General features: G+C 41.0%; 1 protein-coding gene across 10 annotated transcripts in view; it reads right to left on the bottom strand.

Moving 5' to 3' along the window:
- The window catches only part of Fggy (FGGY carbohydrate kinase domain containing), a 387,141-nt gene that overhangs the window by 298,751 nt on the left and 69,316 nt on the right, over positions 1–19,074 (bottom strand). For 8 of the 10 annotated variants that reach the window (XR_010066354.1, XM_017593260.3, XM_017593261.3 and 5 more), the window contains one exon: positions 12,940–13,028. The exons of the other annotated variants lie outside the window; for them this stretch is intronic. Coding sequence is in view for 7 of the 8 variants with exons in the window: in XM_017593260.3 (XP_017448749.1) it covers positions 12,940–13,028 (89 nt within the window). In the remaining variant the exon portion in view is untranslated. The remainder of the gene's footprint in view (positions 1–12,939; positions 13,029–19,074) is intronic. 10 annotated transcript variants of the gene reach the window in all.

Below are 19,074 nucleotides of genomic sequence, written 5' to 3'. Positions count from 1 at the left end.
GCCTTCCAGAGAGACTGCAGGGCAAACCCCCAAGCAGAAGAGGTTGTCAGTACTAATTAAAAGTCTAAGCACCTCTTCGAAACTATCTCCAGCTCGATTTATAGAAAATAAAAATTTTCTAAGAAGCAAGGATGGGGGGTTAGGGAGGAAGTAAGGGTACAAACAGGTGAAGTGGCATTTGGTTTCAAATAACAGGCTACCCTCTACATAAGAACAAGAAAGGAAGCTAGGAAGTGGATCAGTGGAAGACCTTTACAAACCCAGGGAGGGAGGGCTGGACTTCTGAGAGGAATCAGAGCAGGGCAATATTCAAAGCTGAGAGTTTTCACTCATGAATGCACTGTTTGGCACTGTTTAACACACGGGTTGACTTTTTTTTTTTTGCATTAACAAAAATGAAAGCAATCTTCTAAATGACTTTAGAACAAAGGGTTCCCTGACAGCAGTTTCTTAATAACATTTAAATATTTTCTTCAAAGGCCCTTGAGAGAGAAGGAAAATGCACATAGCAAAAAGAAAGTACATACATTTTTGTAAAAAAAAAAAAAAAGAAAGTAGGCATTAGTGGAAGGAAAAGAAGAGAAGGAGGGTTCAGAATTTCCATGTGAAGTTGGAGCTCAGAGGTCTAATTCTAAGAATTAGCCATTCCTAAGGGAGAGAGGCTAAGAACAATTCCAGGGGGGTCTGGGATGGTGGAAGCCATCTCACCAGATCATGGCATCTGCAGTTTACAGATGAAAGTCAAGACCCATGGTCCCTCAAGCTCCCCACCACCTCCCTTCTGCATCCTGTATCCCATCTTGAACACAGCCACCATGTTTTACCCTTGCTATGTCATAGACTCCAGCACTAGATGCTGGCACCTGTAATGAGACTGGGCAAATCTGAAAGCCACCAGAAAATAATAAGAACGACACACTCAGAAGATGCAGTTACCATCCGAGAAACAGTCCACCTGCAGAGGGGCCCATTCTGGGAACAAACATGAGTCTACAGAGACATCCATTCTATGGGAGACCTGGTTTCAAGAAAAGGTACCCCTGATTAAGTTTCAGTACAAATGTCTTACTGGCCATTCAACTTCACCCACCAGTTTCATGCTCAGGGTCAAATACTTCTGATTTCAGTATCACGTTCATAGTTCCAACACTGTCAAAAGAGAATATACCATCATACCTATTTGTAAATGAGGAACCAAATTCTGAGACTGCTCCACTTTGCCAAATTAAAACAGCAAATAGAAATACATTCTAGAAATGATCCGAGGCCTCAGGAAAGGATAAAAGGTTAAATAGAGGAAAAGCTATACGGCTACTCAGTCAGAACATTTCTGCAATGCACTATCACAGAATTTATGTCTAGCTGTACAGAGCAGAGAACCTGGCAAAGAACCTCATAGAGACTGAGCATTGTCAGACTAGCGGGTTTCAACAAAGGGTGCACCTCACTGGGACTGCAGTCTCACATAGCAATTACACCCTAAGGCAAATATGAGGACGCTTACTTAACCTCGTGCATCCAGATTTGCTCTACTTCCAAACACTGAAAGAAGCCCCTTGACCTTCCAGCCTCCATTTACCCCACAGAGATAGGTAGATGCCAGCGTCTTCATAACAGCAATAGAGCTGAAGCGTTCCCAAGAACTGGGGCCTTCTTAGGCATGGATGAAAAGGCATTACATCTAACCCTCACAGCCCCTCCTACTGCTGGCTGGCACAATACAGTCTGTTTTCTTATCCTTTAAGCCTCTTTCTCCCCCATTTATTTATTTATATTTATTTATTCACTTTATATCCCAATCACAGCCCCACTTCTCCTCCCAGTCCCCCTTTCACACAGCTCCTCACCTATATCCGCTTCCCTTTCACCTCTGAGAAGGAAGAGGTCTCTCCTAGGTACCAACCTCCCTGGCACTTTAAGTCACTCCAGGAGTAGGTACATCCTCTCCCATTGAGGACAAGCAAGACAGCCTGATTAGGGGAGCAGAAACCACAGGCAGGCAACAGAGTCAGGGACAGCCCCTGTTCAAGTTGTTGGGGAACCCACATAATGACCAAGTTGCATATCTGCTACATATGTGCAGAGAGCTGGGGGAGGCTAGGTCTAGCCCTTGTATGTTCTTTGATTGGTAGTTTTCGTCTCTGGGAGCCTTTAAGGGTCTATGTTAGTTGACTCTGTTGGTCTTCTTGTGGAGTCCATATCCCCTACAGGTCCCTCAATCCTTCTCCCAGCTCTTCTATAAGACTTTCCGAGATCCATCTAATGTTTGGCTGTGGGTCTCTGCTTCTGTTTTGGTCAGCTGCTGGTTGGGGCATCTCAGAGAAGAGTTATGCAAGACTCCTGTCTGCAAGCCTAACAGAGTACCATTAATAGTGTCAGGGATTGGTTCTTACCCATGGGATGGACTCAAGATGGGCCAGTCATTGTTTGTCCATTCCCTCAGTCTCTGTGGCATCTTTGTCTCCCCACTTTGCGTAGGCAGGACCAATTTTGGGTTAAAGGTTTTGTGGGTCGGTTGGTGTCCTTATCCCTCACTGAGAGTACTACCTGGCCATTTCAGGCTTCATATCGCCCACTGCTAGGTGTCTCAGCTAGTCTCACCATTGTAGATTCCCTGGTACCTCCCCCACCCCAGGTCTTTGACAAGCCCTAGAGATGCCCTCCCCCCCCCATTTCTATTCACTCTCTTGGCCCTCTCTCCCTGGCTTTCCCTACATCTGATCTCAGCTCCCTTCCCCTCATCTTCTCTCCTACTCAGTTCCCTCCCCAGCCTGAGGAATCTCCACACTTATTTGCACCTTCACATTCACAAGAGCTCTGAGGTACCAGAGTATTCTTATTCAATGCCTCACTGAAGAAGAGAAGATTAAAAACCTCCAAACTGAAGGGGTTTAGGGGGAGTATCAGGCAACTTTATTTGATTTCTGAAAGGACTGTTCTTTTCTCCCACAAATGAGCTACTAAGTTGAGTTGAAATTTGCCTTATTATAATACTAAAATAAGTAAATAAGTTTTACATAAAGTAAGATTTGACCTAAAGTAAGGACAAATGGAGGTGGTCCTTGCCATGTGCCATGATGTGAGATATTCTATCCATAACATTGTATTTTCTACATAAAGCAAACTGATGCTTTGTCCTTCTGTAAAAGGAAATGGATTAATGGGGATTAAATGTGTTCCCAAGGCCACCCAGGTGAATAGTATCAGTAAGTAGTTCCAGCTAAAGAGCGTTTGGCTCCACTCCATATTTGCAAAAGGACTTTTAAAAATAATTTTAACTATGTGTCTGTGTGGAGGTCTGTGCACATAAGTGCCAGTATCATGGAGCCTGGGCTTGGGTCTTTTGATGCTGAAGTTATTGGCATCTGTGAGCCACCCAACATGGGTACTGGGAACTGAACTTAGGTCCTCTGCAAGAACAACACATGCTTCTACCTGCTGAGCTATCTCCCCTTTTATTTTTATTCCCATTACTTTTATGGATTTTAAGAGTTCAAGGAATGTGCAGGCACCAACTACTTGATTAGAATCTCATAGATGTTATATTACTGCAGATCAAAAATGAATAAACTGATTCGTGGATGAGGGATGGACAGAAATTGAGTTAAGGTTGCTTCAGACCATAACGTCTCCCCCATAAGTACCATATATACTGTTCTCTATGATTATGATAGAGATATTATAAATTGATATCTAGGACACTGGCCAATGCAATTTACTGAGAAAATGATGGTTTTGTAATTGTCTTTTTGTTTTTCTCTAGTAGTAAGAAAACTCCAAGTTTATTTGTGTAGAAAGATACTCAGATAAAACAGCCTCCCTCTGGCTAGTTTTGACCATAAAACTAAGTGTTGATTGATGATTATTTAAGTGCAAGTGTTATACAGAACTCCCAGGAAGGTCATTTACATAAGGCTAGCTCAGCTCTGTGGTACCATAGGTGCCCCTGCCATCTTTTTATCATGGACACTACACAAATGGGACCATGAAGCAATCCCAAGCATGATTTCAGGGCTAAAGATGGTAAAATAGAAATGATGATAATAATAATAATAATAATTATTATTATTATTATATAAATATAATTATAATTATAATGATGTCCTTAATTTCTTCATGGGACCTTTACAACTATCCAAAGATTGTCTCTAGATTTATTTATAGGAGAGAATCAACCTTTATGGTTGTGTTATTTTTAATTTTTAATTGTTTCTGCTATTCATCAGAGATAAGGGCCATAAGTTTCTGAAGAGATTAGAAACATCTTCCTTATCTTCCAAAACTAAGGGTAAATACATGCCATATTTACAGGTCATTTCTCAGCATTATTAACGACATTCAAGAATCAGCTGATCGGAGAAGACTGAATCATTCTTCCTAGAACTTAGAAGGGCTATTTTATCTAGCTCTGTTCTGAGAAATCATCCTTCAGTACAACTATAAAACAATGCAAATCAAGATGCATTACCATGGGACAGATCATGAATAACTGCTTCTCCCTTCAAGGTTTAGCCAAAGCACCCTACCTCAATGATGAACAAAATGTAGTCCATTTTACTTTCAACCAGAGAGCACTAAAACTTAAAAAGACTATTAAATCACAACAAGAAACCACTTTACCCTGATCATAATGGCTTTTTTCTTTTAGGAAAGGAGAGAAAATAAGTGCTGGCAAGGCTGTAAGAAAATCGGCACACAGCTCTGCCTCAGGTTGAGAGGTAGAGGTAGCTCGTCTAAAAGCTATTCATGGAATGTCGACAGAAACCAGCTCGACGCTTAGATGATGATACTCCGAAGAACTAAAGGCGGGTACTTGAACAGGTCCTTACGAATAACTGCCACATGTTGGACATCATTGGTCCCAAAACTTCCTGAGCTGGAAGCTTGGCTCCCATTTTTAGAGAATTGAGAGATGGCCGACCTTTAAGAGGGAGCAGCTGGTGGGAAGATAGTTCACGGAGGCAGAACCCTGGCAAATAAATTGAGGTCTTTTTTGATAAAGGGTTGGTTCTACCGAGGCTAGGGAGGGAAGTAGAGACTAAGAGAACAGATCTTATGCAGTAGGTCGGCTTCCATTCTCACTCGGGATCTTTTGAATGAGTTGATACAGCATGAGGCCCTAACCAGAAGCTGAGCAAATGACTTGCCCTGTGAGTTAAAATAGATATTGTCTTTTATTTTCAGATTATACAGTCCCAGATTGGAGCAACAGAAGACAAACTATGTCCTTAGCAATCACTGTAGCATGATCTCAGGAGGCGACAGATGTAAACCAAGCAAGTATTCCCCAGAATGACTGCCGACAGATGAAGGATGAGCAAACGCAGCATGAGTCTGAAACTGAATACCACTGTCTAGTCCTAAAAGAGAAGGAAAGTCAACTACATATAACAGTGAGCATAAACCTCGAAAATGCCACCAGCACACTACTAGACAGACATGAGAGGACCGATAATGTACAGAGAATATCCAGATCAGGCAGACGCATACAGACAGAAAGTAGCTCCAGGGGCTGTGAAAGCTGTAGTAGGAAATAGCAACAAGGACAGTTTTCGTGTGCCATGATAAACAGGTTCTGGAAACCTGTGACGGTTTATGTAATATTGTGACTATAATCAGTTCCATTATAGTATACATCTAAAGATACTTGTTTAGTTAATTATATGCAGATTAGCATAGAATAGAATTATAAAAATAAATATACCAAAACAATTGAGCTGTATATTTTAAATAGACAAATCTTATATATGACAGTTATAGCTCAGTAAAAACGTTTTTATGTTATCTCAGATATGCAAATGCAAAAGTAAGTCAGGAGGACAAGTACTAAGAAAAGATTATGAACTGTGACACATCACTAGAAGCAGATCTCAGTGTGGACGCTTCCCCTTTACCTTAGAGTGGAAGAGATTTTCACCCAAGTTGTGTATCCTATATATAGCACCAGCATACACGGATGACCTCATGTCCTATCTTCTCACTTTTCTCCAAGAAGATAAATGAAATTCTCTGATCGCTGAAACACATTCTGGGTCACTGTGCTGAAGACAGAGTGGGAATGCATTACTTCTCTATGTCTGAGCATCACCCGATAGCTTCCAGTGCTATTGGATGGTCTCTATCCAGACTGCTAAGCACGTGTGGCCCTACATTGTAGGCTGGTTGGTATGTGTAGTCTTCCACCCTGCCCAGTACCCAAGTGTGCATACATACATGCACATGAACATGCAGATGGTGCTCACCATGAACTTCCGAGTTTCATTATCTATCCAGCACATCAAGGTTCTATACATTCGAGGTAAGTGGTTTCTAAGATGTGCCGAAGGCTGGGTCTGGGGTCTGAGCGCTGAGAGGAAGAGTAGTAGTTGCAGTTGGTTCAATAAAATGCAGGTCGGTGTCCCATTGACAAGGACACTGCAGTGCTTCCCCTCTCCTTGGCTGCTCATAGCCACAAGATGAGGCAGCTTTCCAGACCTTAGCCTCGCTCTTATGACGTTGCTGTCAGAACCCCAATGACAAGGAAGAATAAGTGATAGTCAAAACTTTTAACAGAAGGATACCTGTAAGAGCTTTAAACAACGCAACAAATTGTAGTTGCCTTCGGTGATGGACTGCACTGCAGTTACACAGAACACTGGTGCATTTGGGTGATTGGGTGGCATTTCGTAAGAAATTGCCAGAAGACCCCTGTGATGGTCAGCTTATCTTACCATGACAAAATACCTGAGGTCATTTATTTGTAGGAGAAAGCGGTTTGTTTAGATTTCAGAAGTTACACTGTGTAACTGCTCATCCCCATGTGTAACACTGCTACACATTATGGTGGAAGCATACGGTGGGGAAGCTCTCTCGTGACGTCGAGCAACCAAAGAGAAGAAAGCCCTGCAAACCCCTGCCAATGAGATACTCGTCTGCCTTCTACTAAGTTCTGCCTCTACCACCTATAGGTACGACCCTTCCCACTCAGCACCACAGACCAACCCTTCAGCACAGGAGCTCTGGAGACATTTCAAGATTCAAATTATTACAACCTCATACCAAACTAAAATATGTGACAAGATGGATATAGTTGTGGTGGTTTGAATAGATTTGACCCCTATAGATTCACATGCTTCAGTGCTTGGCCATCAGGAGTGGCACTATTAGTAGGCGTGGCCTTGTTGGAGGAAGGGTGTCACTCTGGAGATGGGCTTTGAAGCCTTCTATGCTCAGGCTCTGCCCAGTACAGAAGATAGTCTCCTGACTGCCTTGGAATCAAGATGGAGAACTCTCAGCTCCTTCTGCAGCACCATGTCTGCCTGGATGCTGCCATGCTTCTTACCATAGTGATAGTGGACTGAACCTCTGAAACTGCAAGCCAGCCACAGTTAAATGTTGTCCTTTATAAGAGTTGCCATGGTCATGGTGGTTCTTCAGGGTAATGAAACACTAAGACATAGTTATACTCACTGATTAGAATGTTACATGAGCATTATTTACAAATAATACTGACAGCCAAAATAAGGTACTATTAAATGAAAAACTTGAATAAAATTATAAATAATGCTACGACTTTGAACTGCTGAAAATTACATTATAAAATGACTACAGATCAATAGTGCAACCACAACCATCTCCTGATAAAGGAAGCAAGGAACCATAAGAAAATTAACAATATTCTAATATCCTTTATTAACCCCCTACACAGACACAGAGAACCAATACTATTAGGGAAATGCTTGCTATTTTAAAGAGAACTACGGGGTTTTGTTATTCTTATTGTTTTGAGGTACTATCTAGTCCTATAGCACAGACTACCCCCTACAGTTAAATATTTAGTCCAAGCTGCCTTTGAGCTCATAGCAATCCTCCTGGCTCAGCCTCCATAGGACTTAGCTACAATATCCAGTTCCTAAGGACTATAATTTCATCTCTTTACAATGGAATAAAGACAATTCATTGAGAGCCAACAAAGAGTTTTACATTGTTGTAGAAGTGAAAAGAAAATAAGAGTATATAAAACAACAAAACATAAGGTAAAATAAATTCAAAATTTTATCAAATTCAGCTGTTTTCCCTCAGGGTATAAATTTCTCAGAAAATGTAGCATATAACCTCAAAATAAAACACATTTTCTCTTGTACCTAAGAAGCACAATCATCCATTTCTTTTGGCTCATGTCAATAAAAATTAGTGAACTGAAAAGACAATTCTCCAATACAAAATAATTCACGATAATGCAGGCAGCTTTTCTGCCCTCCAAAAGTTAAAAGACAATACTTCACTCTGTACATATTGGCTGTACTCTGTGAACCATGCCAAGGAGTACAACACAGCATAGGGCAGATGGAGGCAAACACCAACACAGTGACAAACAGAATCAACAGTGACAGCAATGGTATGTTACCTCCACAGAGCAGAATATCTATAGTCACCTAAAGAAAAGCAGTCAATAAACTCTAAAAGCGGGAATCCCACATTATACAGGACCTATGTGCTTCAAAGATGGCAAAATTATCATAACAAGGAAAGTCTCAGAGACTAGGACAGCCAAACAAACTATCGAGATTTGCCCAAACAATACACTATTATGGAACCAAGAAAGACCATTAGGTTAAAAACTATGTGTTATATAGAAATTCGCACCTGTATAAAATATCCTACCTTAGAGGGAGGGTCATGATGGATGTTCCAAGGTGAGGTGAAACACTCCACCCTGTAGGTAAGCTCCTTAATCACAGAAAGCAAACAACTCAAAGATTCCAGGAAGCCCCTGAAGCTGACCAGGTTTACTAAATATCCTCCTTCTCTAAGTGTACGTAAGTCTTAAGGACTGCTAAGAGACCTTCCCCAACATACTAAATACTAGCAAAGTTGACTGGAAGAGGTAGAAACCAGCTGAACTGCCTGAAAAAGGCATTTTTCAACCTGTCAAATTTGATGTGCAGATTTGGTGGGCTGACACACCCATGCTATGATGGGCTTTTGTGATGCAGCTGTCTTTGAGTGATTTCTGTTCCCGTACATAGCCCATCACTCACATTCCTGTAAGTAACTTGCAACAAACTCATGGGTTCACCAATTTGGATTTTGATGGTATCTGTATTTTGGTCTGTTATTGGTTCCCTATGTGGGGGAGTAGTCAGTTGTTTGCATCTGCCAAGAATGGTGTCACCCATCATTATACAAAGAAATTTGAACAAAGAATATGGCTAATGATAATGTCAACCTTGGTTCCTTAATTATAATAAATATGCCACATATTAATATATTAGTTATAAAAAAGTGGCATTTTGGCATCTGAGAACTCTTTGTACATATTCACAGTGTTCCTTCCTATAATCCTGAAACTATTTTTAAATGCTTATTTGAAATTATAATTGAATTAATAAAACATAGTTATAAATAATTTATGGAATATCATGAACCTTTAATAATGTAAAGAACCTTTCTCCCAGCTTCACTATGTTAGACATGGTTCCAGTTCTCCAGACAGCTTCATGTATTCATTGCTTCAGCCAGGTTTCCCATGCTCCCTTCTGGCCACCAGGAAGCTTACAAACAAATCTATTATAAAGAAACGCATGGCAGCTACAAAGGTTTCAGCATCAATGCAGTCATCATATTCACGTTTCCACTTTGTTCTGGTTTTTGTTTTTTGGGGTTTTTTTTTAGGTTTAATCACTGTTTTGTTTTTCTTTGCTTTTTGTTGTTGTTGTTGTTTGTTTTCTTTTATGCTGTGCACTGATCCAGTGACTGATGGCTACCCATCCAACCCCTGTTTTCATTGCATGTACTAAAATTCCAAATTACTTTAGAAGATAAAAACATACAAATATTTGAATGCATACAAATATGTTTTTGTCTCATTATGACCAATTTTATTATTCACATTTCTGACTAACCATTTCTCATGATCTGAATAGTTACCCACTCAGTAGTGAGAATGTGGCAAATTACTAACACACTCAATTTCAATTCTTAAATTGCAAATAGTACTAACACTAGTACTCTAACAGATGGCTGCTGAGTACCAAAGGAATTAAAATTGTCAATATGTTTACCATAGATAAAAGGAAGGCCCTTGATAAAGGAGAACCATTTATTGATGTTGTTGTTATTATTGTTGTTGTTGACATTGTGTTACCCTCATTATTGTTATGATTAAAGCAGCAGTAACTCCTTTCATTAATACAGCAGAAAGTGTAGACATGAATCACAAATCAATCAGAGGCCTAGCAGTCATTTTCTCAGTGACTCAGATAAAAAAGTGAGTGGCTAAATCGAATTCTTTTTTGGGGGAGAAAGAAAAAAGAAGAAGGACCTTCTTACACTGTTACTGCCAAAAACAAGCTTGTAACCTTCAGACCAGGTGAAATCCAATCCCTTCTTAGCTAATAACAAAAAAAAAGAAAGAAAGAAAAGAAAAACACCCTCTAGCTTTTTTGGCACTGACTTCATCAAAGCTACCCAAAACAAGCACAAGAAAGCCAAATGAACACCAAATCCGAACCTCACCTTGACTTTTTGGGTGCCAAGTTCCTGCTCTGTTGCCCAGAATTCTTTTGGCACTGGCACACACTATTTCAGGCCTCATATCCCTTGTTCTAGAAGGGGCAGACAGAAGGGACTTTTGGGTTGCACATGCTTTATTGTTTACTAGTACATGGCACATACTTATCCACAGTATCTATCACCACAACGATTCACAGATGAGTAAGCACACTCAGAAAAACAGTATATTTACTGTAGACAACAGTGATGAGACCATTGGGATGTGCACTGTGTCAGGAGCTTACTGTAAAGACTCTGCCAGACAGAGGGAACTAGGCAGCCAATCATTTTAAAACTAAAAACACAAGCAAGAACTGGACAGGACCTGGGTCCACCAAGAGACTCGGTCTCAACAAATAAAAGTGGAGAACCATCAGTGAAAAGACTCAACTTGAAATATAGACATCTACACAAAGGCACACACACATTTACCACACAAATAATACAATGAATGATTCAGGTGCTTATTATAAAAGAACTACTTGAGAAAATAGTTTTGATAGAACTCTTACAAGCTTGCAGGGGCATATGGTCTCCACCAACAAATATAGACAGTAAGACTCAAAAAAAGACACACAGAGAGAGAGAGAGAGAGAGAGAGAGAGAGAGAGAGAGAGAGAGAGAGAGAGACAGAGGGAGAGACACAGAGAGAGACATGCCCAAGGTCACAAGGTCACATAACTATTAAGAAGCATACATTCCAGTGTGACAGCCACAGTGTGTGCATGCACGCTATCTCATGATGTTATTTTAGTCCGGGTTAGCCACTGAAAGACCACGTGTTGGTGTCAAAATGCTGCAGAAGGTAACAGGAAGTGAGTATGTTCAGCATCCAGAGGCACTGGGAAGGGCCAGGGACCAACTCAAAAGTGAGCTGAACTGGGAGATAGAGTAGTGGCAAGGATGTGAAAAGCAGAAAGATGGAGAGAGAAACAATGGAAGGAGAGAGGGAGGGAGAGAGATGAATGGGGATAAAGAAAGGAGACAAAGAGGAGGAAGTGGCTGAGGCTTAGCAAGCATTGGCCCCAGGTGCTCCTCCTTCTTGGTTTCATTTTTCAGCCCAGCAAAACCACAACTTACTAGCAGTACCTTGACTAATAGACACATCTGGCTAAAATAACATATAACATTTTGTTCATTACTGCACAAAAGCAGGAAAAAAGACTACAGAAATGACCTCTCAGAAATAACCAAAGCAAAGAGCAATGCTGAGGATGAGGACTCCACCCACACACTCCCTCCACAGTAGATTTGATTCTAAGGAGTTGTACTATCTAGGACAAAGCGCAGACCCAGCCTTCTCTCTTAATCATGGTGGAGAACTAAGGATGGACAAGGGCATCATCATATATGCACAGGGATTCCCCTCCATACTGAGGGCCCTCTGGCGATCCTGTCACTGTGGTGGCAGGGGCAGGTGGACATGAAAAATGGAAGTACTTGTGAAGCAGAACCTTTATTATCTCTTTCTGGGACCAAACTCTGACCCCAAGAAAAGGCCCCAACCCTACCAAAGGTGACAGGCAGGAGAGGAGCTGTCACTACTCTCTGCTCCTCCTGAGCATAAATAAGGAGACAGAAAAGGATCTGCCCCTCTGCAAGTGCTGACTTTTAGAAACAAGGTCTTCCTACCTAACCCACTCAGGAGCACCTGTATCAATTCACAGGGCCTTATCTGTCCACTCAGCGGCTTTTCGTCCTCAGAGGTTGTTCAATCCAGATCCTGATTCCTTCTCAAATCAGAAGGCTAATCATCTCCCTAAATCCCTTTGAAGATGAGATCAAATGACCACCATTTTGCCATACTGAGGTTTCACACCTAGCTCTCTTCATACCCACATACAGGAGCCACAAGCTCACACTCAGTGAGCATTTGTAAACGCACTCTCATGTAGAATATAGTTTATTTTTAGCATGTGTAAGTGACTCAAATGTAACCATTGCCCTAACACAGGCAGTGTTAGTTTGGGATAATTCTAGGACATTTCCATCAAACATGATTTAAATTCATAATGCATGCACTCAGCTAACATCCACCTCTTTGCAAAACATATATCCTACCCTAATTTCTGAAGCATAGCTTTTGTTCCCTTTAATTTACCACATAGAAGACACTTTCAGAAAGAGTTGGAGTACAATCTGAATTTTAACATCTCCTTTCAAATGTGTCCAATTTTAATGAATGGTCTTCACCTTGTATACTCACATTCCCATCGAGATAGGAAACAATGGTACTTAAGCAGATGCAGCAGAGGCAGAAGATAGATTCAAGATGTTTCAAGTATGCAAAATCACATGCAGATGTAAAAACATTATGTCCAGTCAAAGAGAGTTAAGAAAGCAATATAGCGAGAGACACCCAGGACTGGGAGAACACAAATAAAATCTAACTTGTAATTAACATACCGTGCTGTGACACCTGTTGCCTTCCATGATAAGAAGTCTGGGAGATCAAAGAAATGTCCCGCCTTATCCCAGCAAATCTCTCTCAAGTTCTGCCAAATTAAATATATATTAGAATCAATTATGAGGTTTTTTTCCCAACTCCTCTCCGCTTTCAAAAATGTTTCAAATTTTTCAAAACAAAAATGGAGCCAACAATGTTCATGAAAACATCTGTTTAAGGGCTTGGGGGAGGGTAGTATAAAAGTAGTATTTATACAGGAAAGAAAACATGACAATTATTGATCCTTCCAAAAATGACCATAATTTTCCTTTTGTCCCCTTTGCAACCTGGCCAGGGAAAAGGCATTTCTGTGGATATACAACCCAGCCTCTTGACAAAGGCAAGAGGCTATGCTTCAAAGACGGATTAAGAAGTTAAAAGCATACACTAGAAAAAAGCTACACTAGATACTCAAGGGATCTAAAATGTGCTTTGTCATGAAAATTCCCCACATATAGACTGGTACCAAAGGCAACTCAAAGAACTCCAGCCTAAGCCAGTGTATGGTCAAATCAAGAAAATGCTGAAACATATAGACATTTATTTTATTCCATATTGTCAAGTAGCCAGATTTTTTTTCTTGCTGCTGGGCTTTTCTTTGATCTATCAAATCTGTCTGGACAATTCAGTCCTCACTTGCTGCTCTGTTCTTTCCCATGACTCTCATCCTCCTGTACACTGGGTTAACCTTGCAAACACTGGGGTACCTCCCACTCAAGGTTGTGCCTAGTTCCACACCACACACCACACACACACACACACACACACACACACACACACACACACACACACACATACTCGTTAGGGTAATATGGTAGTTTGAATATGCTTGGTTCAAAGATTAAGACTATTAGGAAATGTGGCCTTGTTGGAGGAAGTGTCACTGTGGGGGTGGGCTTTGAGACCCTCCTCCTAGCTACCTGAAGACAGTCTTCTATTTGCCTTCAGATCAAGAAATAGAACTCTCAGCTCCCATGCCATGCCTGCCTGGATGCTGCCATGCTCCCACCTTGATGACAATGAACTGAATCTCTAAGCCTGTAAACCAGCCCCAATTATATGTTGTCCCTTATAAGATTGCCTTGGTCATGGTATTGCTTCATAGCAGTAAAACCTTAACCAAGATAGGCAATGCCCTCCATTTCTCCTGCTCTGGAAGCTCTGTGAGGTTAAGGATTTTGGCAGCTTTGGTGACCATGATACCTCTCTTCCTACGTACTGAATGGACTTTTGGCTGCTGAGTGGACATTCTTTAACTTTAGTCCTCTCATGATAAGCATGTGATTAAGCCAGCAATTGACATGTGACTTAGCTAAGTCAAGCACAATTGTTCTCCCAGGATTTGAAAATCAAGGTTGAAATGAAGCCATTCAAGCTCTGCCTGTGAGAGGAACTAGATATTAGGTAAACCTGGAAAGGACGAAGCAGCTACTGTCTGCAAAGCTCCTAGAGTTGAATTGTAGAGACAACAGAAGACAAAGTCTACCTGTCACTCAACTGGCTATGTCTTCTTGCTTTTAAATATTCTTTGTTACAAGACACACAAAAGGGAATTTATCATAAGTTTGGGGTATTTCTGGAACCTAAAGGCAATGATGCAGACTTCAAAAGAACATAGTGTGCCTGTGTGGTACAATAAAAATCTGCTGACCTATTAAACAGACTGCATAGCTTCCCCTTCCACTCTCTCTGCTGTGACAGGGGCCTCTTATGGTACAATGACTTCCACCTGTGTGACTTGCCTTCTCTCAGCAATGCAAAATTGCTAGGAGTTATTACATTAATTTGACAGACATGGATTTAGCTTGTTTATATCCTCAAATGTTTACATGTTTATATCCTCAAACTGTTTTTTTCCTGCTTACTGTCCCTTCTCAATCCTATTTTAGCACACATACCCATGTCCAAGCACTGCCTCAAGTATAATGAGGACATCAAAGGCTCAGGCATAAAAGCCAAAGCATTACAATCATTTTGTTTTCATGTATGTGAAAAGTCTCTGCTGAGAAGGAAATGAGTCTCAAATTTCTCTTTAGATATACATACATCTTAACATCAAATAACTCAGAGCTTAAGATTTACAAAATAGTCCTAACACAGCTATGAACTTGTATAACCCTGTACACTTAACAAGTCACAACCAGATAGTAGCCTTTAATATTATGTGAGTCAAACTACCAGTATGCCTCTTGGACAGTCTCAAAAACCTATTTCCATGTGCTTTGTGGTTGTGGCAGTTGGCGGTCAGGGGAAAAGGCAGCCTCCTTCCTTAGTTCCAAAAATGCAAGACCAGTCACTATGCATCAAAGGCCAAACCACTACAGAGCAACCACTATTTCTAGTCAAAGCCAAACAATCACCCTGAGCTGAGAAAACAACTGCTTCTGTTAGGTTTTATGTAGGGTTACTAAAGGCCATACATGACGGCAATCTTCTGCCTGGAGCCATACCAATAGCTGCTGTGAACAAAGATATCTAAGCAGAACATCTCGGGGATTGTGTTGTGTCCTGAGAGTAGGAGTGAGGAACCCAGGAGCACTTCCTCTGGAGCTCATCCCAGCCTCATGGCTCAAAGCCAGAGACCCCTGTCTTAGTCCATCTGCATAGAACTAAATACCAGAATTAACATGCTAGAAAGCAGCAGGCATCTTTACAAGGAACATCAGAAAGACTGTATGGGTTATATTTACATAAAAATCTGCTGGATTTTTATGGATTACAGGAATTAATGAAAAAGAGCCATGAATTCTAAAGAAAGAAGACAGAAGGGTATTTGGGAGGGTTTGAAGGAGAAAATCAGAAGAGCGATATTATGTGATTATATTATAGTCTCAAAAATTAAAAGAAATTTTAGAAAGAAGGAATGTTATCATGGAAGAGAATAATTCCCTGCTTTCTCTGCAAATTCAGGTCTGTGGATTGGCCAACACAGAGAAGGGTAAAGAGCCTTGGTGACAGGGATTTGTCTGGAAGCTTGACAGTTGCTTGAGAGACTGGCTGGCTGGCTCTGAGGTTCCCATAAAATTCTCCCACAAAGCTACTAGATTTACAAGGGTTTTGCCATCAATTGCTATGCTGGCAGATGAAGATAGATTTCTAACTAGTTCTACATGGAAATCCCTTTGTCCTTCACCCTCCCCAATCACTACAGTCCCAGCTAAGGACTCACTGAATTAATCCTCTTCTTGTGTCCACAGAACCTAAATCAGAACTGTTACCATCTTGTTCCCTCCACAACGTACAACATTCTCCCAATCCTCTATCTTCCTTGATTCTCAGGACAATTCTCAGGGCAGGCAATATACAATTCCTGCATGTAAGTGGATGAGAACTGAGGGCTAGACTCCAAGAGCTGGTCCTTAAGTCATCTATGCTGAGTGCTCATTTCTAACATTGTGGAACTGCGGCTGCCTGGGCTCCTAGCAGAGATATGGGTTTGCGGTCTTCAGAAATACCTTGATGAAGCTTCTGCCATTCCTTCCATGAGAAGAAAACAATGCTGGCTAGAAACCCATCCAAAAACATTTCAGAGATTCCAGTTTAAATCTTAAATGACTTACTTAGCTTCTACAGACTAAACCCAACCCCCATGCATAAGCAGTCCATAAGTTAGAGAACCACACAGGCCAACTGAAACTGTGTCTCAACTTGGGATATTTTAATCCAGTAAGTAGGAGCTCGAGATGAGTTAAAGAGTTAAATCATTCTGTCCTCCAGATAGCAAAGAACTAAAAATACCTGGTCTTTTCAAGAAACAATAAGTCAGCAGTGATCTGGGGTGTTATCACTTGGTGCTCGAGGTTCTGCATTCCAGTAACAAACCTTTGAGCTAAGCAACCCATTGCCTTGAAAGCAATCAAGAACAGCTTGGTCCCTACCATTTATTAGTTCCTAAAACCATAGCATTTCTTCAGAGGAGGCTAATACTCATAGCTCACATGGCTTTGCATCTCTGTAGCAAGTGGGGTCAGAACAGGATGCCCAAGATCCAAGACCAAGAGCTTGGGGCAGAGGAGAGCCCTCCTGATGCCACTGCAGTGTGAGGTTTATGCTCTTTGTAGATGTTGAGAAGTATTGTAGAGAACAAAACAGTTCAGAAAGAGCACCAAGATGCAGGACAAAGTGGAAAAAATTGGGTTTAGTTTATTATTAATTGCAAAGAGATTCGATCTGAGTTATCTGTGGTGTCCTTAAAATGAAAGGGGGTGGACCAGAGCTCCCTAACCTCACGCACAATAAATGATCCTGCCCACACACTCCAAGTTCCATACCATTCATGTTTTCTAGAACTACCTATGAAAATACAAAATTTTATTGTGGCTTTATGTTCAAGTTTTGAAATTGGAGCATGGACTGCCAGCCGAGATGTGGGATATTTCAGGGAGCCTGTTCCTCAGTGTCATCCTCAAGAGAAGACAATGCTGAAACGTGCAGCAGGTCAGAAGTCCAAGCAATACCTTCCTGGAATGAAAGAAATTATTGTGTGTTTCAGACTCCCATCTATGGACAGGGAGCAAACACTAACAGTGCTTCTGGGCAGACAGGCAAATAAACTGGGATCTGAAGCACCAGAGGCATCTTTCTAAAAGCTAAGAGCTAACAATTTGTTCCTCTGTTAAAACATCCAACAACTTCCCAAGGCTAAGACTCAGTCCTAAGCCTAGTGTCTAGGGGTTCATCATTGTGATTCCTAGGATGTCTTTCTGGGATCTTTTTCCAGGCTTCTCTGGTAACCTTCACTCTATCCTGCTTATTTAAACTCAACACATTCTGCTCTTTTACAGAAGCCTCCGATGCTTCTATGTGGACTGCTCTCCCACAGCCATCCCACCCCTGTGCCCCTGCTCTCCTTCTCAATCTCCTGCCCTTAATGCAAACACAGCTCAGACATACCTTTGCTGAGAGTCTCTCTTCCCTCGATGTAACTGATTATACTGATTTTATACTCATATACTCAAATCCATCTTCAAAACGACAACTTCTTTTAGAGGACAAAGGACACGTCTAATTTGTGGGGAGAAACATGAAAAATGCTTCTAGAGATGTAGAATTTAAGGCTAGACATTGGAGCTGGAGAAAGATACCCAAAGGAAAGGTAATTAAAAATATGATGTATGACAATAATGTAATGACTTTGATACCAAAGCCTGGTGAGTCAGACTCATAATTTTATCACACCATTTTGTGTGTGCTCATATATCTGTCTCTAATGAGTAATCACAGACAGGGTTCAAAAGAGAGAAGGGGCTTCGGGCCTGGAGTGGCTAGCACATGCTCCACAGGAACAAGACTTTACTTGGAACTGAAGACCAAGTAGACTACTTATGCTACTGCTAAGGGAAACTCCAAAGCAACAAAGAGGTGTATACAGCAGACAATCCCAACTACAAGTGTTTGTCCTATCAGATATTTGTACAATTGACTTTCATGTGCTGTGTTTACATGCATCCTCTGCTCACTCACACCCTAGAGCTATAGAAAGCTAAACTAATCCACACTAGAGTTGACTTCCTAACCATAAGCACACTGGCATCTACATGGCAACTGACAGAATCCTAAATGCTTATCTGGTCCAGAAATATGACACTCCCATGTACCCTTGGAAATAAGATTGCCCTGCAGGAGCAAAAAAATATGGCATCTGGCAACTCTGTGTTTGACTGTTGTCCTCACAATCTCCCAGCTGTGCTCCTTTAGAAAAATCAATTTCTCTAAAACTATTTCTTGATATCCCATACTACTGTAACCTACCTCAAGGGATAGTGTGCAAATTATATAACTCAACGAGTCTTTCAATGCTATAATAGACCTACATAGTCTTGAAAGCATTTGATAAATATGATTTATTATCTGTTCAATCATGTAAGTCAGAGAAGTATGAAATGTAACCTCCACTTTACATATTATGAAACTAATGCTCCAATCACATGACAGGTAAGTTGGAAATCAGATTTTTGCACCTGTAACACCCATTCAGTGATAATTCAGTCTTCTACTTCCCCAGAAGGTTTTTTTTTTTTCCTTTAATGGAGGACAGGAGAGAAGCCTATGGCCAAGAAGACAGAACTACAGCTGGATGTTCTTACTATGGAGAA

Source organism: Rattus norvegicus, chromosome 5, assembly GCF_036323735.1.
Source record: "Rattus norvegicus strain BN/NHsdMcwi chromosome 5, GRCr8, whole genome shotgun sequence".
NCBI lineage: Eukaryota > Metazoa > Chordata > Mammalia > Rodentia > Muridae > Rattus > Rattus norvegicus.
The sequence above is the reverse complement of the archived record's forward strand: the minus strand, read 5'-3'. Positions and strand labels throughout refer to the sequence as shown.